Source organism: Lepidothrix coronata, unplaced genomic scaffold, assembly GCF_001604755.1.
Source record: "Lepidothrix coronata isolate B3197 unplaced genomic scaffold, Lepidothrix_coronata-1.0 Scaffold35, whole genome shotgun sequence".
Classification (NCBI taxonomy): domain Eukaryota; kingdom Metazoa; phylum Chordata; class Aves; order Passeriformes; family Pipridae; genus Lepidothrix; species Lepidothrix coronata.
In genome coordinates, this window is record NW_016690215.1 from 3,728,906 (window position 1) to 3,752,298 (window position 23,393).

The window sequence follows — 23,393 nt, forward strand, 5'->3', positions numbered from 1 at the left end:
TTGAGGTTACAACTAAGTTTTCCTAGTAGCAGAGTTTTGTTAATCCTGGTGCTCTGCCTTTAACAATCTGGTCTGCCAACTTTTCCTGATGTACATAGTCTCAGAGAAGCAATATTACCATGCCTCACAGTGGGTCATCTGGTCCAACCTCCAGGCCCATCAAGAAGGGTCATCCTAGAGCATACGGCACAGAATTGCATCCAGGCAGTTCTTTAGTATCTCTGGTGAGGGAGACTCCACAACCTCTCTGGGCCATCTGTTCTGGTGCTTGATCACCTGTGCAGTAAAGAAGTTCTTCCTCATGTTCAGGTGGAACTTCCTGTGCATTAGTTCCTGCCAGTTGTCTCGTCCTATTGCTCAGCACCACTGAAAAGAGCCTGACTCCATCCTCTTGATACCCTCCCTTCAGACACTTACAAACATTGGTAAGATCTAGAAAAATGAAGGCAGACAAGAGTCTTTAGACCCTTTGCTTTTTCCTGTAAGTGCAGAGCCCAGTTGCCCAGTTCTCACTCCTGTAATCCCAGGTGTTCATGACCACTGACAATTTCCCTAAGATGTCACTTTTATTTTTAAAAGAGTTTTCCATACCTCTTATCTGAAGAGAAAGTTTAATTCTCTTAATAAGAGAAAAAGAAGATTTAGTACTGATCTTAAATATGTCTTATAATTTAAACTTTTTAATTACTATGAATAAGATAAAGAGTATTTCCTATAATAGAATTTATAAAACACCTTACAGGTGACTGTGGGTTTTAAGCAGTAGTGCAACTGAAAATGTTAAATGGTAACAGTGAAAGTAATAACAAAGTTGTGTCACTATGGATTTTCATGAAAATCCCTAGAATTGTTTAATTTAATCCAATAGTTCAGAGTTTTTAAAAATTAGATCAAATGTCAGACCTATGACTTTCAGATTGCTAGTCTCCTTCCTCAATTAGTTCTATGAAGTCACACCTGTTAAATGGGTTACAGTCTGTGCTTCCCCACTAAGGTTTCTGCATTGTTACTGAGCATGCCAGTACTGAGATGCTCGAGGAGAACAAATGAGGGTATATCTTGAGAATCCAAGTAAAACAGAAATCTCTAAAGGTAGCAGAAATAGCAAAAGCTGAAAAGTAGCAACTGTGGACCCATGATAAATTCAGTCCAGCCCTACCTGGCTCTATCCTGAGTTTTTTTCATTCTCTTTCCATGTGCTGACCTGTTACATTTTGATGATTCAAAAAAAAAGGACAAACTGTTAAAGCTTAAAGCTCCAAAGCACTGAATGACAGGACAGTCAATTAACATTTAACACTTGTGTCAAAATATATGTCAAAATAAAGGTATAGATTACACAAAATTTACATTTTTTTAAACATAGTATTGCTGAACAAACTTTAAAATCACTGTGTTACAGCATTTTTTCTAACAGAAAAAAACCAAAAAACTACTGAGGTGCCATGTTATTGGACCACCATATGGAAAGTGTTATATATAAGAGGATCAACAGTGACTGAATTATTTTTGTTACAGGCTAATGTAGTCAAGCAGTGAAAGATTTGTGTGTTAGTATGTAGAGAAATAATATGAAGGAAAAAAAGTCTAAATCTTCTTGGCAGGAGACCTGAAACTAAGGAAAATCACATCAAAACCCAGGAAGTTATACTTATAAAATTCCTCGGTGAAACCCACACAGTGATCTTCTATTACATTCATTCATAAAACTGCTGGAAATGGCAATCCCTGACGCACACATGGATTGCACAGGTATCAATTATAATTGGTCAGGTGGGAAACAAGGGCTCATATGGGGGGCATTATGTATTAGATACTTGGTGTTGGGTTCTTCACATGGGACATGCAGCACTTTTCAGAGCTCAAGGTTTAATTTAAAAATGCAACCCTTTCCTTTCTATGGAGAAAGCATACTCAAAGTGTGGGAAAGAAAGGGGCAAACCTAGTTCAGCTCTTCCATAACCTCACAAGCCATCTTCCCTCCACCCTTTCTTCCATCCCTTTGAGTATGAGAGCTACTGCCTCAGAGAAAAAAAACATATTAAATCATGGTACAGCGAGAGTTGTGCCAGGGCCTGTACTTTGTGTACCTCCATCGTGCTTAGAGACTGAATCTCCTCCCCTGCATGGAAGCTCCAGGATCCGTGAGTCTATAGAGCAGTTCCACAGTAACTGTCAGAGAGGAAGTAGCAAGTGGGAAAAGTAGGAAAAACCTAAGCAAATATGAATTTGGTGTATTTCCCAGCACTTTGCAAAATACGCCATGAGGCGACTGAACTGCTTGAGGAGACCTAAGGTCTTAATTGCCAGGATTGTATGAAGGACAGAACAGGTTATCCTAAAAGCTGAGGGAGATTCCTGTAAGACATGTTATATATGACTCTAGAAGCCACAGGCCACTCTTACATCAGCTTGATATGAAAGAGCCCCTGTGAGAGCTCAGAGCAAGACTGGGAGATTGGTCCAAAAACTGCCCATTAGCTTTCATTTAGGAGACAACCATGACTGCAGTCTCAATAAACATTTCCCTAATAAATCACAGGGAATGGGGGAGACCCAGGGCTAGTCCCATTCCAGCAGGCAATGTGAAATACTACTTAGCAGGGACCACCAGGGCTGACAGACCATGGGGGAGATCATGCTGACCTCTGGGACCAGCCCAGAAAGCCAGTGTATTCCCTTGAGCCCTGCCAAGGAATTTTTCCTCTCCTCTGAAGAGGTGTGAATAAGAGGTTATTCTATTAAAATTTGCTACTATCAAATCAATGCAGATTTACTAGTGCAAAACTGCAGTATTGATAAAAATGAAAAAAATATTATTTAGATGGCCAAGGAATGTTAATGAAGAGGAAAGGGTGTCAGGCGTGAGACTGAAATTCCTCTAGAGTTCTAATAAATCTTCATGTCCTGGTGGCAGAGCAGCATGTTTAAACTCCAATGGACATCATGATTTACATGCTGTGGCTCAGGCTGATTTCCCACAATTTTAATTCTTATTATAACCAAGTGAGGTTATAGGTGAAGTCCTGACATCTTCTGTGGAAAAAGATACATATAACTTTCTGGGTGGTTAAAACAAAACCAAATTAACATGGTAAGTGTGAGTATATGTGTCCTGTCTCACTCTGTCCCATCTTTTCAGGGATGAATCGTGACCTGAGACTTGAAAACTTCTCACCTTGGGAATCATACAGCAAAACTCCATGACAAGGGGATGTCAGGTATCTTGCAGGCTAGAGGTTCTGAAGAGTGCAAATATGAATATCCTAGCACATACAAATATGCTCCATTAAATCCATTGCTCTTGTTTCTCTAATTACTGTTCTAAAGGAAGGATACAGTTTCAGATAATAATTTTATTATTTATCCACAAGTCACTCTTCATAAAAAAACAAAGATTTTTGAGGAAATAATTATAGCTCATAACAGACTACATGCACCACAATTCAGAAACTAATTGTCTTTTGACCAATAAAACTTGTCTTGAACACTGATCACTATTTTAACGGCAAGCCTAGCATCAAATTATTCATTCATATCTATTTGTTGGAGTAAATGTGCATAATAAAACTGCAAATCTTTGAGTATAGTTTTAAGTAATTAGAATGCTTTCTACATGGCACAGACTTAGCTAAAATCAAGACTACTCCTCCCATATAGGAAGACAAGTCTAATGAAGAGAGTTAAAGAGTCTCAAGGTGCTGCTGCATTTCTGCATTTCAGAAAGACAGCAGAACAGCTGAAAACCAACAATGGCTTTTGCATCCAGCATCCAGAAAAAAAAGGTGTCTCTACCATCCTGCACAACACACAATCAGCATTGCACAGGTTTGTTTCTTTTAATTAGATTAATTTTAATTTGATGTCATTTGAATCGTGGGACTAAATTTGCCATCTTTTGATACCTCTGCTCCACTCTACAAGGTGACTTAAACCTACTTTGGGGGAACATCTGTAATTTCAGGAGTCTAAAGAAATCAGCAGTGGATGACAACAGCCTGGCAGAGGCTCAAAGCCAAGAGTAGATGAGCAATTCAGTAAAATATCTGTTTTAGGATCCTTAGAAAGTTACCTTGTTCAAAATGTTTTGATACAAGCATTGTGGAAGCTCCTGGAAAACCTTATTAGCAGAGATTTTAGACTGACCCAAATAGACACTTTTGCTTTATATACCTCTCTTGAATATAGGTGTTGATATTACTCAGCAGAGGATTAAGTTGGAGTGACTAAAACAGTTGCCATCCCAGGTTTTCTGGACATTCCCATTCCTATGGCAAAAATGAGAGAAGAAAAGCTGAAACATTTTTAATTTGCTGGCAAACATCAGTCACAGCTTAAACGTCATTACAAAAAGATAGAGTTATTAGTTAATCTTGAGAAGAACCCTAATACAAAACCCAGCACCCCCGAAGTGCAAGCATTATTCTAGAAGAATATATCAGGTGTGAAGCAGTTTACGTGCAGTGGCAGCAGCACCAAAGCCAAAGGACTAGCTATCGAGAAAAAATGTCACCAGTGAGCATACACAGCTTAAATAACAACTTAGAATCACAGAATCGTTTAGGTTGGAAAAGACTCCAAGGTCACCGAGTCCAACCTTTAAACTGACACTGCCAAGTCCACCAGTAACCATGTCCCTAGGCACCACATCTAAACGTTTTTCAGACACTTCCAGGGATAGCGATTCCACTGGGCAGACTGTTCCAATTCCTGACCACTCTTTTAGTTAAGAACTTTTTCCTAATATCCAAGCACTTTCTTTAGCAGCTTAAACAAAGTTTGGTCAGAGATGGTCCTGCGACTGAAAAGCAAAGCCTGGAAACCTTTCAATGCAAATGCCGTTTCCCAGTGACAGAAGTCCATCGCGACGGTGCCACGGGGGACAGCGGGAGCCCGCGGAGGCAGAGCCCGCGGGACACGCCGGCTGTGGAACGAAGTGAGCCTGCAGCAGCGACCGGTTTCGGGCCGGAGCGACACGGCTATCCCAGAGGGACACCGCCGTGGCTCCGCGCCCGGCCCTGTGGGGCAGCTTGCCCTCCGGCTCTCCCAGAGGGACACCGCCGTGGCTCCGCGCCCGGCGAGCCGGGGGTCCCTGCCCGCCCCGTCCCGGGACGCGCGGGGGGAGCGCGGCCGGAGGCGGGTCCGCCCCGCCCCGCCCGGTTATAGGGGCCCGTCCCGCCGCCCACCCGCGCTCCGGCGCTGCCGCCCGGCCAACGAGGACAGACAGACACCGCCGGGGGCCGCCCGCGCCCGGGCGATGGTGCCGGCGCCCGGGAGCGCCCTGCTCGCCGCCCTGCTCGCCGCCGGGCTGGCCGCCGTGGGCAGGTGAGGGGGGACGGCGGGCTGGGAGAGGGCGGGAGAGTTCGGGGGTCCGACCAGGCTAGGGCTGGGTCCCGCTCCTCCTCCGTGCCGTGCCCGCCCGCGGGTGTGGGTGCTGGAGAGTCCCTCCCGCGCCCGTGTCCGCTGGGCTCTCCCGGCCGGTCGCCGGGGCCGTGGTGCTGAACAGCACCCGCCCGGCTCGGACCCTCCTGATGCGTGTGCGCCGCTTCCCCGAGGGGCTCAGCGGAGCTCACACCAGAGCTGGGGCTCTTCTGCTTCGGGACAAACGGCAGCGTCAGTGACGGTCCAAATGGTGGGAGCAGCTGCACCACCTGTAGAAAGGTGTGAGCTGCTCCAGTTCTTGATCTGCTTGGATAAACAGGCGCTTCACAATCATCCAGCCATCACAATGTTTTAGGTTCTGCAGAGACAGGTACGCTCTGGAAACAGAATGAGATTTTGAGAGAGGATCAATAAAGCCACTTACTCCTGATCAAGCCATTCTAGTGTTCCCCCTCCCAGTTCTCCAGCAGCACAAGTGCTGCAGCAAGGGAGTAGCTCATAAAGGGGAAATTCACAGCAACTGCGGGTGAAGCCTTCAAGATGTTGTGTGGTTTATTTATTTAGTATCAGATCTGTGAATGGGAACGTTTGTCATCAGCCAGTGGCAGTGTGCTGTTCCAGAACATGTGGGGCTGTCGAGTGGTCAGCTCCCCAGTAACTGGAAGTTTACAAACTCCAGACTTGCTTGTATATCTTCGACAAAACAAATTTGCTGTCGAAGCAGAGCTCTGTTTAAATGCCTGTGTTTGTTGGTCATTTTTCATGTGTACTTGCATTCCAAGTACTTAGAAAGATGTAAAACCACAAAATAAGGATGTTATCTCTTTCTAGAAGAAAATATGGCCTGGAGTTAACTAAAGCCAAGAGTGATATGTTTGATAAAAATCGTTGTTTCACATTAAGTCAAGAAACCTATGGGAAAGGCACAACCTGCCTATAACTGACTGCTCTATACCCTGTCCTGTCCAAGTTGGTGTTGGGTGGTAATGGCATCTCGCAGTTCTACCAAGATTGTCACTCTATCATTTCCATTGAAAGAAAGTGGGGAAAAAAGATTTTCAAACATATTGATGGAAGCTTTGGATGACAAGGGATCCTAATTTAAGAGGATCCTATCTGTCTCTGAATGGTTAAGAAGGAAAAGGAAACAGTAAAAATCAGATTCAGTTTTGAAAGACTGATTTAATTATGGTTATTTATGTCTCTTAGAAGTGTAGCTTTCATACCTGGACTTTTAATTTCTCTGCTCTAAGCACTTCTTTTAATGAGTTTGGTGGGCACATGAAGCCATAAAGAAGAAAATTCTGCAAGCCCAAGCTAAACTTCATTTATTCTTTTGGGAGGGATTCACAGTGAAGCAAGACTGTTGTCATGTTGAGTGCCTGAAACTGGCTGAAGGGTTACCTAAGACACGGTTATTAAAAGATATAAGGTGACACACTTTTCATTTTATTTAATATGAATATAGGTGAACTTTTTTCCTAGAAGGAAGTCACCCCTCAAATAAACTTTTGTGAAAACAGACAAACCAACAAAACTCCAAAAACCCGACCAAACAACCAACGCAGAGAAAACACCTCATGCCTTTATTTTGCACAGTGTTCAAATATACCTCTGTATTGCATACACTCAGAGTTTTAAGGAATCTTTTTCAAATTACTAATTTCTGAAATACCATCTTTTTGTTCTTCTGAATACAACAGTTGATCAAAATTTTAGGTTTGCTGATAGTTTTTGCTAGCAACAATGTCCAGAAATATTTTTAGAGGAACGTTAAAGAAAGGGATCACATCCTGCCTTTGAGTTAACTGGAAGCTGACAATAATGGAATGGAGACGTTTGCCCCCACACCCTGCCAGCAGCAGGCAGCTATTGTGTGCACAAGAGCTGACCAAAAGTGTTCTGTAGAGGTCTTATGGAAACAGTGCATTAATCCATTCAGCAGCTGTTAAAAAAAAAAAAAAGTAAAAACTCATAAATGCTCCTTCCTAGATAAAACTTTAGTAAAAGACAATATTAATAGGACTATATTAACTCAAACTAACTTTGTTATCTACCTACCTGGTTAAGTTAGGCTTCTGAAGATTTGCTTGCTCATCCTCTGCAGCTCCTACTGTCGCATCACTCAGTTCAGGCAGGGCTTACACTGCAAATGATCACTGGTCAGGAGAACATGACAAGTATCTTTTTTTCAGTGTTGAGGTCTTTACTTCTTTTTATTTTAGCTGTTATGGGTAAAATGGCTGCTAATGAAATTTGTAGTCCAGCACAGTTAACAGCCCTGTTATTATATTTGAAATTTTGACTGCCCATTGGTATGCAGACACTTTTAGTGGCTTGGATTTGGCCTAGGTCATGAACTAATTTTGAGAAAATGATGCAATGTAAAACTATATCCTTATTTTATGGAATGAAACAACAATAAAGAGGGGTAGGAGTAGTAGGAAGATTCTTTTGGACAAGCAAGTCCCAACATTTAGGTGTGCTTTAGTCCCCTCTTTTCACCTTTTATTGTACTTATAATATTTTTCTTTGCAATTGTTTGTGTATTTAAGCTATTGGGGGTATAAGGGATATCCGTCCTACCCTATCAATCAACTTTGCTCTGCTAAAAAGTCTACCTAGACAATTGATAAGTGGAGCAGGTGAACTTTCTGAATACGTGCTATTGTAAATACATTTTCTTCTTTTTTAACACCAAATTTAGTAAATCACTGTAAGAAGTCAAAGGTCCTCTGTAGCAGCTTAACATCTGTCCTCACATCACACATTCAATTTATTTTGTCTGTTCCTCACACCACTCTAGGAATAAAGTTACATACTCACTTGATCCTGGCCAGTATCTGGATGTTTTGCTCTGAATTGGTCTGATGTTTTTTGGGATAGGATTCAAAATCTTCATATTACTTCAAAGAGGAACAACATTCATGCCTATGTTTGTGTCACTACAGGCAACGTTAGGTCTTAGTCTGTGAAAGAGACTATGTATCTTAAAATTAGGGAGGAGTTTTTCTCCTGGTTCTTCAAAGATCTTCAGTTCTCTTACCCTTCTTGTGGCGTTCATATTCCCGTTTTCCCCTCAGAGTATTAAAGGATGGTAGCGCAAGAGTAAATGGTTACAAATTAGTCTTTATCTTAATGAGCTCTTCTCTCTCTCTTTTGGAGATGCCTGGCATGCAGTAGGAAGCAATTAGATTTTTTTCTCAGCTTTTGGTTTGTTCAACTGAAGCCAAGTTCTTATCATCCTCTGTAAATAGACCATTCTTCATAGCTTTTCTTATCATATATACCATATATAATTCAAATGCTTCACCATGTTAAGAACTGTACACAATCATCCTGATTCCAGCCAGGACAGGATTAATATTTGACAGTAGCAAGGAGGGGGCATGGCCAGGACACAGGTGTTATTCTATACCACCTCACATCATTGCTGGAGGTGGAGAAAAGGGACTGTCTTCCAGGCATGAGGGGTTCCTTCCAGTCAAGGAAACATTGTAGAGGGAGTCATCCCATATTGGAGTTTTTTTCATGTGCATAGTTTCTTTTCTTATACCCTCTGTCATTAGTATTTTTGTTGTTACGGTTTGTTTTCTTATCTCATTGCTGTTTCCAGAAAGTGGTTCTTATCTCAATCCATGATCTTTACCTTTTGTGCCTCCAATTCTCAACTCCATCCCACCGCAGTGGGAAGCAGGAGGAGAAAACGGGTTTGGAGAGTCTCAGTGGGGGCCCTGAATTGGGGACTACCATTGCTAAACCACAACAATACAGCCTGGTACAGCAGCAGTAAACCTTTCCTAGAATTTTAACTGAAACACCTGAGGGTCCCACTTAGTTTATAATGGTGCTAGGGGCTCACAGCAATCTTGCGATAAATAATGCAGCCAGCTTTCTGTCACCTCAAACAAGGAGGCCTTGGATTGCTGTAGTTGCTATTCATCTTCACTGTTCTTTGCTAAATACCACCCTACTGATGTCAGCAGCAACAGAGCCATATAAAATCTCTCCTGCCTGGGCACTCTGGACAGCTAAGTATGCCACTTGCTACCTTTAGCACCAGTGCTGTAAGCTGCTGACTCTCAGAGGACAGAGTTCTTCGCTAGAAATTCAGAGACCACTCTTGCCACTGACCTGCACAGTCTACCTTCTCTTGCCCTTCTTCTTGAGTTGTGTATTTGGGCTGCAGGTTCTTCAAGGCCAGGAATTTTTTGCACACTGAGTAGACAGTGACAAGCCCAGCCATCACGCTCAGGTCTCTGAAATCCTACAAGAATATCTTGCAGGGAGGGATCAGAAGTGCCCTGTGCTTCCAGTCTACATTACTTCTCCCCCAATATCCAGAAGGGATGTGAATCCTTTCTACCAGAAAGGATCTGCCTGCCTGAAAGAATCTCCTCTTTCTAAATTTCTTTCTTTTGCACAAAATACTGAACTCCTGACAGTAATGGCAGAGCTGACGGATGTTGATTCTTCATGGTTTAGAGGGACTAAGCTGGCAAAACTGGTTTTCCTCCAAGATTTTGGGATCCAGGTGGGCTCTCAATAGTCTAGTTGATCTTTCCCACTGCCAAAGGTAAGTTTTAACTTGGCGCTTGCTGTGAAAATCAGAACACAAGAAAGACCTTGTCCAGGGTGGTATCTATAGAGTACTGCTATGTTAATTTCATTTGCAGTTTTAGGAAACATTTCCCAGTTTTAAGAGAAGTTTGTGCTGAAATCTTGAGATATATTGTATACTTTATAGAGACACTAGGGGCCCCTGGTGGTCTAGTGGTTAGGGTGCTGCACTCTCACCGCTGCGACCCAGGTTCGATTCCCAGCCCCCGGGCAGATAGAGCTCGTCAGCCCTGTAAGGCAATCCATCTAAGAGAAGGTCACTCTAAACAAACCTACGTCCTGAGATCCTCACTGCCACTGTCCAAGCTTCCTCACTGCCACTGTCCAAGCTTGCTCGGCCCCGGCAGATGAACCTCAGGATTAAAGGGTGGGTTCAGTTCAGCGCACGCTGTGTCTCACCTAAAAAATCCACTGCGCAGGCTCCAAGGGTTAATGACCTTTCCCAAATCTTCGCTCGCGAAGACTGGCCATACATATAGAGACACTGTCATTTGATTTTGAAGTGAATTACTAAATAAAACATTACCGAATGAAGTTTTTTCCTGTGAAAATGAGCACCTTTTGGAAAGGAATGAGATCCTTCTTGCTCCAAGCTTTAGGCATTTTAACCTTTCAGGGGAGTCATAGCACTATCCAGATGCATTTCAGAGGATTTTCTGGGATGGAAGCAGAATGTACATTTACTATTCAGGTAAATTCAAGGGCACTTTCTAGCCTGCAAACAGAACATATGTTCTTTAACTTGTATACTTGCAAGTGATTTAAGCCGGCAGCATTTGGATGAACAAAATGGAAAAAAGTTATTTTTTTGTCTATATATGCAGAGGCAGGGTGCTGATTTCTCACAGATGCACATAGAGGAGTTATAGCTATTTAATACACTTTTTCACCTGTCTGAAGATGAGGTGCGTGTTCTCCTGTAAACTGCATCACTGGGTTGATGGCAAAGGTTGGATGACTTCAGAACAATTTAGTCCAACACTGAGGCTTTTTTACTTGTCCCGTGACATGAAGACCATCTCTTCATTCAGAGTATCTCAGGTACATGAGCTTGTGCATTTCCTCTGAACTCCCTTCTCTTTTCAATGGTTCAGCTACTAAACAAAATGCTGGTGTAACATATTGTACTTTGAAGTGTATGCATATATTTTATTAGTTTGCCTCAGTGATGTTTACAGTAACGGTTCTGATATGAGTGCAACCCTTACAGATAAGCACTGGATAAGTGCAAAGCGCTGCTGTAATGTGATAAAGCAATGGCTTTACTGTGCCTCAGACTAAAAAATGCAAAAGTTCATGCCTGATTACTTTTCTTCATCTTTCTTTTTCCCACCATGAGATATTTTTTGTTGTGTATTGCCCCCTCAGTACCTCAAATCACTTACTATAAAGCTGCCACCATTAAGGTGTATTCTGTGTCAAAACCAACACTTTGGACTCTTTGAAGAATGCACATTTTAAATTATGGATTGGAAAAAGCAGTGAGGACACAGGATTTTGGAAAAGGAATTTCAGGAAGGGGACAGGCATGTGGTATCGGAGAACTTAAGCACAGCAAACAGAGGGAGAAGACAACTAAATCCACAGTACTAGTTGCAGCACAGAGTAGGTCTAGAAGATTTACACAGTTGTGGAATTGCATTAGATGTATGATTTTGGCAACTAACATGACAGGTTTTCCAACTCTTGCAGTTGTTGATCTGCAGTGACTTTGAACTCCCTTGGCTTATCGGCAGGTGAAATCAACACTATGGTCAGGCAGCCCCGTGCAACCAGAACGCTCAAGACTGTCTGCACTTATGCAATCAATTTGTATGTGTGCAGTGACTATGACCTGCAAGTCACTATCTTTTATGGGGCTGCCTGATGTTCAGAACATGCATTTCTGTAGAATCAATATTTCATCATCCAAAGCAAAAGCGCTGTCAGGTGTGGCATCGTATATTCGATCCAGGTTGTTCATGTGGCACAAACTGAGGCAGCCCCATTGACTTCGCTGATATTAAAAATGACTCATACTAGCAGGGGACCTGGCTGTATTTTTTGCCTTTGCCATGTTTCTTATTAGAAAGGGTTTATGTTGCACAGTTAATTTATTGCAGGTGAAACGTTCCCAGCTCCCCTGTTTCTCCTATCAAATGTGACTTTGCATTCCTCTCTAGGAACACTGCTCTAGGTTTTGTGAAATGAAAATGCCTGACAGGGGATAAAACATAAGAGAAATGTGCAATGGAGTACACAGAGGAATGAACTAAAGTGCGTTTGCCTGATGAAGCTGCTGTTTGTCCTTCCTTATGCAGCTTGAGAGCTCGTGGGCAGCTGGTGGCTGTGAGCCAGCCTGGGGTGTGTCGCTATGGTTCCAGGTTGGATTGCTGTTATGGCTGGAAAAAGAACAAGGGCCACTGTGAAGGTAACATTAACTTTATGCTTGTGTCCTCTCCATGGCTGTGTACTTGGTACTGATAAAGGGGTTTCATATATGTCTGCCAGAAGTTACAGAAAGAAACCTTCTGAGGAGTGAAATTTCTTAACTCTGTGAAAGTGAATAAAACATATTTGAAAGACCATCTCCTAAAAAAACCCAGAGCTTTGGGTAACTAATAAAAAGCCATCAACTGCATATGCAGAGATTCTTAGATCCAGAAGGGACCGTCTGTTCCAATCTCCTGCACAGCCCTGGTCAGTGCCTATACTCTTACAGCTGTTGAGAATGTGCTAAAACCACAGTGTTTTCCAATGCTACGTAAGGACCCCTAAAATAGTTTTCTGTCAGTTGGTATCCTTTCTCTTCAGAGTACACAGCCTCTGAGAACCGGGAGGTTTTAACTTTCTGAAAACATAAATAAAACTCAAGAAATAAGTGCACCCGAGCTTGGGTAGCCAGCCAGCGTTCTGGTCTGAGGATCATTGGCTTAATGAAGAGACAATGGCTCTTAAGACATTTCTAATTTGTAAAAGGTCTACAGATCCCAAGGAGAAGGCAATGTGGAATCTTTCTCTTCAACTGTACTTGTGCAAAACACAACAAAATCATAAAATATATGTTTTAGAAATCTTTTTCAGATGTTGCACCTGTTGTCCCAGAGGGTTTGGCATTTTGTATCTGGTGAATTTGTATAGAGGCTTAGGGTTATTCACTGCTGAAAATCATAAAATGTCTCTGTTTTATATATATAAAACATCATTTTAAAAAAGAAAAAAGGGATTATTTTCATATTTCTGCATTGCTTAATAACACCTTAGTTTTGATGCAAATGAATAGCTAGAGGGACAGGTGACAAATACAGCTCTGATCAGCCAGTGGAGTAGGTTGTCTTGTTTTAAAGCAATAGGTTTTCATAAACTTTGAAGACTCCTCTTTGGCAAATTACTTTAAGCCACCTATAATGTAATTCCGCATTGTAAATCCAGATGCAGTGTTCTCTGCTTCAGTGCTAACACTGCAAGCTGCTCTTTTCCAGTCTTGGATCTCCTCAGTTACAGCTGCGGAATGTGTCCATCCCACGGGAGACCATGCCAAGCAAGGATGCATGGGATCCCAGGGGAACAAGCTGGTCTTGCAGTGTGTCATGTTGCCTTCAGGGATAGAAATAGTGTTGAAAAATGCCTCAGTCTGTGGAGTTAGTGGATCAGTACATCTGAATGCCTCTGTAAATGTAGGGAAGATACTTGAAATCAGAAGTATGAATTTTAATTATTCGTTTTACTATATAGTAATTAACACTGTGACTTTCCTATAGTTTGCAGATCAGCTTAATTACACAAGGTATCGAGATGTGCATCCTGGTGCATACTTTTTCACTGTTTTTACAGAGCTAGTCCTGATTTAAATGCATGTCTTGTTTGCTCTTCCTGCATAACCCCCATGTTGACAATCATATTGACTTTAAGAGCCTTATAAGCCTTATAAAAGTCAGTTTAATTTCTGATTGATGATCTAGAGGGCTGAGAGTTAGAAAATTTTACTTTTTAATCCATCCAGGTTAAGCATAGCCCTCTCAAATTATTGTAAACCTGATGCAATTATACTTATTGGGATGTGTGGTAAGGACAGTTGCCTCATGACAGATGTGCTCTGGATGTTCCACTATGGAATAGACACGTTCCTCAGCTGTAACTCAGAAGGTCCAAGACTGTAAAACTGCTGTAGTATAATGTGTCTCCTTTGGCTGCAGGAGAGTCTTGTTGCCGCTTTCCTACTCTAGATGCCAAGTCTAGCAAGTCAAACTGCTGGCCAGCTGCTTCTCACATAGGCTTCTTAAAAACAGGAAAAATGCAAGAGTACAAAACTATTAAATATGAGTTGTAAGCATGGCAGAAAAAGTATGAGAGAGAGACCTAAAAGTAATCCCTTCTTTTCCAGGTCTTTATAAACCTGGAAAAAAACAAACTCTTTTAATTTATGTTAGCATCACTATTCTCAAGCAGATAGAAAGTGCTGATCAGTAGCTACCATGCTCAGACTAGAGGGAGAGGTATGGAGGATGCTGAACTTATGCAAAAAGTTTTTAGGCAACTAAGCAGGGCAAAAGTTTTCAAATAGAATATTTCTAACTTTTTCTCTCTCCTTTCTCTGCCTGACTCCACCAGCTACCTGTGGACATGGTTGCAAGTATGGGGAGTGCATGGGACCAAACAAATGCAAATGTTTCCCTGGATTTACAGGGAAAACCTGTAATCAAGGTTAGTGCATATGCTCCAGAAAGCACTGTTGATTTTCTGTCTCCTTATCTTGTACTATGGTTTGTGTCATCTTCCAAGACAGTAAACCAGGATATTTTCATGTTTACGTAGAAGAACTTAAGAGTTTAAGGCTCTTACATCTCTAGCATCCCAGGCAAGCCCTAAGTCTCCTTCAGCAAACAGAAGTTTGAACCCATATTGTGTATGTCCTATGGGCTGATGACAAGGGCAAACTGGCATGTTTATAGTCAGAGGATTAAGGCATGGAGAGATTACATAGGAAAGTATCAGAAGAGATGGCAGTCAATTCCAGAACCCATTGTATTTTCTTAACTAGCAATCCATGTTTCTTTTTTAACTAACCTTCTAATCAGAAAGACATGCAATTATATGCTAGACATGTAATTTATCAAGCTGTCTGGGCTGTTTGCAGATGCTGAATGGTATTTCTGAGAACCAGAATTGGGAGTCTTTAGAATTGCATTTTCAGAAACTTTAAATGCACCACTTTCCCTCCATAAACTTGCAATTCAACATGGAAATATTTCAGTTAACACATAGGTAAGAATTCAATTTTTTTTTCCTGTTCCAATATATGAGACCCCTGTGTTGGATCAGATGAAAGGAGCAGGTCCATCCTACTGCAGCACAGATGAGTGAACTGCAGGTACTTGCTACCTTACCAAGCTCCTGCAGCCTTTGACTGAAAATTTTGCATTGATGTGCTAAACACACTTTTTTTATAGTTAAAACAACCCATTTATTACACAGTATATTTCAAACAATATATCATAAAGCTATATTGTTAAGTATTTTAGAAAACTCCATCTTTTGCACTTTTGGTGTTTTTCACAGGGAAAGAAGTTAATTCCTTAGTACCACTAGAGAGGAAAGGGAAAGAGCAACTGTGGTTACATGTAACAGTTATGTAGGTATTACTTACAATTTCTGCCTTTAAACCCAGAAGTTTAACCTCAAAAATTTTTGGCAGCTTAAAAGTTACCAAAAAGCAACAGAGAAGCCCCCAGTTTTTAGTTTTTTTTCTGTGCAGTAACTCCATCTGCATTTGAAATGTGCTCTGTAGGCAATCAGATCAGTTCTGTGCCACTTGCAGTAGGTTCAGAGTCTGAGGCATGGTGGAAGCACCACAGAGACCCCCATGTGCAAATCGCCTCTCAGACCCTGGGCTCTTCTACCTTCTGAAGCACAGCCAGGATTTTTTCAGTAAAGTGGTTGCTGGCACAGGCCAGAAGTCTCCCAGAGTCTCCAAGAGCTGTTTCAACAGTATAGCCATTTAGGTGGTCATGTTCCAGCAGCTAGGAATGCTCATACCCACTTTTAGTTTACTGGAGATGTAGCTTTGGTCTGTCCTTACACAGAATGCCCTGCTGAGCAAGCTTAACATGAGCTAACTAAAATAACAGAGATAAGGGGACTGTATTAGTCTGCCACCAAGTCTGAGCCAAATTAGCCTTATCTCCATAGGGTTTTTTTTAGAGCTGTGTATGCTGTCAGTGCATTGTGTGAGATAGGTGCAGATAAGCACTTTTGAAAACGTATGGCATAAGTAGAATAACTTTTGTTCTCCAGTTTGCTCCCTAGTTGCTTTGTTAAGAGGGTCTTGATTATTTAGTGGAGCCACAGTAGCACAAAAATCCAGGGTGATTTGCAAGAAGATAGGTTGCCCTTTTCCAAACACACCCTACATTTAAATAATAGAATGTCTTTTAGAAATAGAAAACCTTTTTCTTCCCTGGACTGAGCTGTAACAAACACTTCTGCACCTCCACAAAGTTTATGCTTCGAATGGCTGACCCTGTGGTCTGCAGGGTACATAGGCATGAGAACAGATACTTCTCCCATTAGAAGTGGAGCTACACAGACTCAGTGCTTGCCTGGAGAGCTGCATCTTTACTGAAGATATATTATTGGTCCTATGCTCTGTTTAACACAGCACATGTTGAAAGGGCTGCATATGCTGGTGCATTCTGTTAATGCATTCTGCCTGTTTCCTCATCACTAGAAGAGGTAGAGATGTCAGCTCACAGAAGTCACAAACAGAGATTTTTGTCCCCTTGCCATAGGCCAAATATTATTGTGAACACTGCTCACCCTATACTGCACAAATTAAACTTTTTGGAATTCTCATTTTCTCCCTGTGAAGAATAGCTATTGGAAATTTGAAATTGAGTTAGTTTCTGCAAAGTCTTTACATCTTGGATTTTGAGAAAGATTTAGGATGCTTTCATTCTCAGGATTTTGAGATTTTTGAGATTGGTCTTATCATATATTGTATTTAATTTTATTGTATTTATTTATTGTATTAATTTCTGCTACTGATAACCTTGGTGCCAATGTGTAGCTCAGAAAAAGTAAAAGTCTTTGTTTCACTTAAACTCATTTGCTGTTCTCAGTCTCATTTTTGCCTTTCTAGTACAGAGGTCAGCGGGAGGGCTAAAATCTCCAGCTAGAATCAGAGAAATCCAGACAAATAACTCCCCAAAAGAGAGTAACTAAATACTCTCTCCACCACTACACTTCTTCCTAACAAGCTGCCAGATGTGGCCAGAGTTTGCATTAGTTTTTCAAGTGTATAAGTCTGTGTATGTTGGTTTTACTAGCAGTCTTTCAGCCAGATGGTCTGCTAAACTCTCATTTTGCAAGGGGCTGGCTCATTTTCCATCCAAACGATTTTACTCTGGGGAATCCAATGCATTAGGCAATATTATCCACCTATATGTATGAATATATGTATAGAAACCCAGCACTCATTTAATTCCAATGACTTCTGCAGATCTGAACGAATGTGGACTGAAGCCACGTCCTTGTGAGCACAGATGTATGAATACACATGGCAGCTACAAGTGCTATTGTCTCAACGGGTACATGCTTATGCCAGATGGCACATGTGCAAGTAAGTAATAGAGCTGATGGAACAGGCACACCAAAATCATCTAATCACATTTAATTCCAGCAGATTTTCTTCTTGTGATGAACAGATTTAGCTTATTTAGTACAGGGTTTTTACCCCAATTCTCTGGTACTGCCACAGCTGAAAGAGGCTTTTCTATTTGGTAGTTCCTGGATAAAGTAAACTAGGTCATACTTGTATTTTGGTATTCAGAGGAGTTTTGATCCTTCTAGAATAAAAATCTTTGATAGTTTTACTTCAGATGAAGGACAGCTAGTACAATCTTGGTGCATAGTCCTGCCAGTTCATCTGCTGAGTAAGGATAAATTAATCTATCCAAGCAAAGCACCAATACAGACTACTTTTTACATGCTGTTGTTCCTTGCTTTACCTTTGTGTGCTCCATGACTGATTTATTTTATCTGTATTGATATGCCTCCCACAGCTGCTGCCAGCTTCTTGCAAACATTTTTTCCTTGAGCTAAGGCTTATCTAAACTTCTGGGGAAAATAGATATTTCTACCTATCTTCTTTGTCTTTAAGCCAGCATGAAATGGAAAGGATTCCACTGTTTTAGCCAACCTGATTTTCAGACCTGAGGAAGCATCTTGTTTTTCAATGATCGAGTTTCATTTGTAGAAAATACTTTTTTTTCTTCACCTGAGCTGTTCCATACAGGTATTTTGGCTTTGAATTTCACAAAACCCAGGTAACATGGTGACAGTCCTTTATAGTGTTCACTGGACTGGAGCAGATCCATCAGGTGGACAAGGAAGCCAGTTCGTCCGAGCAGTGGAACAACCTTCTTGAGAGCTGTATTCTAAACCAAAGGACCTGGCTGTATGGGGTACAGCACAGTCTTTCCCATGAACATGACAGAAAACCATAAATTCTAAAAGTCTTTGATCTCCAAATCTTGGAGAAAACCGTTCATCAGGCAGGGTGCCCATCTGGCAAGTCAATCAGAATAATTGTAAAAGTACCCAGCCTTGGCAAATACTTGCAGGAGTGCAGGGTCTGCAGCTGTAGAGCAGGTCTGAAAACCAGAGCCACTACTCTCTCTCACTTATGGCAGGGAGACTGAAATTGCCACAAAAGGTGCCCAGGGGCCAGAGCTTCTGGAGGGTTTCCCTGCCATACATCACATCTCAGGTTCGTGCCACTGCATTACTAACCATGGTGTGTATTACTGGCAGGCAGCAGCTGCAGGCCCCTGACATCCTTGAGAAATGGATATTTATTTCTTCCATTTCTCTCTCTGAGTCTAAAGGGTGGTATTAAAAAGTCACAGAACTGAGATCAGCAAAAAAGAGAGGAATAAGGGCTGATAAGGAAAGAGCAAAGTAGACAGGAGTGTAAGATCTATCACATGGACTCCAGAATTGTTAATGTATAGACAGTTTTATTTATAATGAATGGAATTCTGTTGTTCTGATTAATTTCTGTGTTCATCCAGATCTAACTTAAGTGTGTGATCCCAGCCTAGAATTTTGCTCTTTTTGTTATTTGAAATACTGTTTTCAGGTTCCAGGACATGTGCCATGGTGAATTGCCAATATGGATGTGAAGAAGTCAAAGGGGAGGTGCAGTGTCTCTGTCCATCAGGTGGCCTTCAGCTGGGATCAGATGGAAGGACATGCATTGGTATGCTTAGAGAGCTCACTCTCTTTTCTGTAGGATTCCTGAAACCATAAGACTCTGGGGAAAGGTTAAGAAGTAGTTAATCCTCCTTGCTGGATTGAATAATTCTTCTTGTTAATCAGAGTGCGATGTAAATTTTTCATGCTTTTTTTTAATAACTGTTCTTGTACTATTGGCCATGTAATTCTTCTGATAAGTCTCATCTCCAATAAATAATTGAATGTTTTGACATGATTTAGAGTCATCAACAGATTCAGTTTCTCCCTATTGCTATGAGGCCATTAAATACAATGTTTTGTCTTCAGGAAGCTGTCCAGGTTTATTTAAATATTTTTGAATTCTTGTCCACTTTCCTTTGATCACCTAAGCATGGAAACAAATGGTAGAAATCATAAAAAGACTGACCGTGGTGTCCAGCAGCACATCACAGCAGTTCTAAGCCATAAAGGGCAGCAGTGTGGCATGATGAATTACATTCAAAGTCACTACTATGTGCTAAAATGTGATATGTCTTGCCTTAGCCCAGCAAGGAGAAGTGCAGAGGTTCAGTAGAAGAGCTGCTGCTGCTCTCGATTTCCTGTTCCTGGAACTTTGTCTTAAACTGTTCTTTGACATTTCCATTCCCTTTATTCTCTGGGAAATAAAGAAATTTTTGTACTTCCTCCTGAGCCTACTCCAAGACCTTAGGGCAAATCATTGTCCCCAGTGAGGAGAACCCACACTGCCAGTTACCCTAGATTTTACCGTGCCAGGTCTCAAAATCTTCCATGAAGTTCCCATTTTGCTGCTTCATTCAGAAGAACACATGCAAAAGCAAAAAGCCATCACAAAGCATGAAGTTACAGGAGTTATTTATTAAACAACTTGTGATAGCCAAGACCAAACCATTCCCATGCAAATCCCAACTAGTTCTTGCTTTCCCATTTTACCTTCTCATGGATCTGACCAGCATCCCTTCTGCTCTAGACATTGATGAATGCTCCACTGGCAAAGCTCTCTGCTCTTACAACCGCAGATGCATCAACACCTTTGGAAGCTACTACTGCAAGTGCCAGCTTGGTTATGAACTGAAATACATCAGTGGCCATTATGACTGTGTAGGTAAGAGTTAGCCCACGAATTTTCCTTCTTTGTTGTTTTTTTTTCCCACAGTGTGCATCTTCCCTGTCATTGCCTGAAGCATGATGGCCTAGCCTGAGGATACTGCCTCAGAAATGGATAAAAGATGTCTCCCTAAGGATATTCTTGATGACACTTTGAATTTTTCTCTGGGTTTTCTCTGTAGCCTTATGAAAAATGTAACCACTGGCACTTGCAATTAAAAATGGCCTCATTGTACCGAGTCAAGATGTGCAAGAGTTTGTAGTAAGCTAGCAACAGTTGACTAAAATAAATGCCACTTCGGGTACAGGTTTAGTTAAAGAGCCAGTTTTTGTTGTCTTGGCTTTCAAACTGTGATGAGCAAATTTTTTTTTATTTTTTTTATTTTTTTGTGTGTCATTATTGAGGAATGTGAATCAAGTGCCTTTGTGACTTTAAAACAAGTTGTTTGGATGGACAGTAGAGACAATCAAAAAAAATGTGTGAAAACAGTAGGTTTCAATTACTTTTCAGATCTCTATAGCATGCCAAAGTTTCTCCCTAACAAGAATAAATACAGGCAAAAAGTTATCTTGACATGCTCAGGTGTCAAAACAAACGTCAAATCACCTTTATTCCTGTTTCAATCCATTAGCTGAACGATGGAAGAACAGCAAAGTATAAGTTCCTGCAGCAGGTGCCACAGGAGCATTGTTCAAGTTGTTGACAACACAAGGGCCTGGAAGGGTTAGAACTACTACAAGTGCATAAAAAAGAGAATTCATGTGTTTTGTTTATATTTGATTGATATTGACTTGAGGGGAGGAAGTGAGATCGTGAGGCAGATTTGGAGACCTAAATTTGCATTTCTTGTTGTCTGCAAACCCCGAGAGTCTTAAACTGGAAAAAATATTTTTTCATACAATATATGTGGATGGGGGAAAAACTGGAGAGGTCTCAGTAGTCAGGACTTTATCTGCAAACCTCAGTCTCACTTTCAGAAATACCAGATTTTTGAGTCACTCTTCCTGCTACTTGTCTGTTTGCTGACTTACGTTATGAGAGGACCTGTCAGCTGCTAAAAATGATGCAATCTGGATAAAATTCCAGTGGCACAAACACTTGTGCACCAGCTTGACTCCCTCATGTAGGAGAAATCAGAAACATCTTTGTGATGGAGAAAAATAAGGAAAAAGGAGAACAAAATCAAATACTCTTGGTGCTTGTACATTTTGCTGTGAGTTGACCGTAGTACTTTCTACTGAATTTTCCTGATTATACTTTTTTCATACAGCATTATACGTATGCTGGAATATGAGAGGTAGATTAAAGATCTTATAACATCTTGGCATACTCAGGTTTACTTTCCATTGCTTTTCTTCTACAGTGAATGAAAGATTGAGAAAGTTTTGGTGAGTTGTTTTTTAATTGATGTCGCACATTCTCTTGGTGCCTTTTGCATTCTGTTAATAGAAGAGTGTGTTCAACCTATAGCTTGAATCCTGTTCTCAGTCAGAAAATCACTACATTCACTTTGTCTTTACTGAGATGCTCTACATTTTCCATGGATGCATATACCAGTAGTTGTGCATGTGGAGCTGACAGTCAGCATTCTCTCTCACTGTGAATTCTTCTGCCCCTGATGGTCGCTGGACTGTCTTGGTCTAATGTTAGTGCTCACAATACCTGGAAACAGATGGCTGGCACAAACAAGCTGTCGTGAACCTTGGGTTTTCACTAAAGCATCTATATCTCTCCCTAGATGTGAATGAATGTGTGACAAATACACACAGGTGTAACCTCCATGCAGAGTGTCTCAACACTGAGGGGTCCTTCAAGTGCAAATGTAAACAGGGATACCGAGGAACTGGATTTGATTGTGCTGGTGAGTACCACTGAATGTCAGGAATACTGCTGTATTGTTTTTCTCCAACAATTGATCATTCTAAGGCATTTTCTTGGAAATGTCATGCTGAACAGTGCTGCAATACCAACCAAGCAAGACCTCTCAAAAAACCAATATATTAATTGTAGGAGTCATAGCACAGTTAGTACATGTATAAGTTGTTCAAATTAATTTTGCCTATGAGTCTCCAAGTCTCATATATCTCTAGGAATCATAATTAGAACAGAGAAGAGGATTTGTCGTGAAGAAACAGCTTTAAAAACGTACTGTGAATTTTCCATGAACTCCCAAGGGTAGCCCTTTGGAGGGCTGTGCCGTTTCTTCCAGAAGAGTTTCAGGCTAACTTAGCAAAAAATGAGAAAAGGGAGAAGAACTGTGACTTCTGTGTTAAACTATTTTCCCTTAAAATTTTGCATTTGTTTCTCTATTGAATATTGAAGACTTCCTATAAAGATGTAATTGCCCAGTTCTAACTGAACATGACCCTCCAAGAAGGAAGAAAGAAGGGCTGTTCTTGTCTTTCTATTTAAAATGAACCTTTTTATTTATACCTATATTAAACCCAGCAGAGGTTTCTCCTGCAACACCATTAGAAATGTTTTCCTAAGGAGGAAATCTGAGCCCTGCACAAACTTAAAAAGTTTTTTTCTATAGCATATGAACTCAACATAATATATAAACCTTCCTGGGCTTTTTTCAAGTAATCCTTGATCAGATATGTATTACGGTTATATTTCATGGTTACAGATGTTCTATGAGACCCTCTTTTATCCATGTTCCTACTCCCATTATGATAGTCATTGAAACTTTCAATACACATTGATAAGTTAGTATTTTCACAGAATCACAGAATTTTCTGAGTTGGAAGGGACCCACTAGGATCATCAAAGTCCAGCTCCCAGCCTGGCACAGGACAGCCCCAAGTATCAAACCATTTTGTTAAATTTCTATTTCCAGTAAAAAACGTTGATTTCTAATGAACAAAAATAAACAATCAAAAACCTGACTGGTACTGAAAGGTTTGGTTTGGACATAGATTGCCACAGCAGAGCTGTTTAGGAGGTTCCTCTCTCCAAATTCAATGTTATGAGCCAGTTTCCTTGCTAGACCACATCCCCTGTGATATGTCACTGCATCTTACTGCAATGGAAGGATGCAGTAAGAGGGATT

General features: G+C 41.1%; 1 protein-coding gene across 2 annotated transcripts in view; it reads left to right on the forward strand.

Annotated features, from left to right (window-relative positions):
• The first annotated feature begins 5,257 nt into the window (after positions 1 to 5,257).
• The window catches only part of EGFL6 (EGF like domain multiple 6), a 37,202-nt gene continuing 19,066 nt past the window's right edge, over positions 5,258 to 23,393 (forward strand). Inside the window, exons 1-7 of one of the 2 annotated variants that reach the window (XM_017812319.1) lie at positions 5,258 to 5,325; positions 12,303 to 12,412; positions 14,593 to 14,685; positions 17,480 to 17,599; positions 19,121 to 19,240; positions 20,204 to 20,338; positions 22,080 to 22,202. In XM_017812319.1, the coding sequence (XP_017667808.1) occupies positions 5,258 to 5,325; positions 12,303 to 12,412; positions 14,593 to 14,685; positions 17,480 to 17,599; positions 19,121 to 19,240; positions 20,204 to 20,338; positions 22,080 to 22,202 (769 nt within the window). Of the gene's footprint in view, positions 5,326 to 12,302; positions 12,413 to 14,592; positions 14,686 to 17,479; positions 17,600 to 19,120; positions 19,241 to 20,203; positions 20,339 to 22,079; positions 22,203 to 23,393 lie in introns of those variants that run through there. The other variant, XM_017812320.1, reaches the window with a different exon arrangement.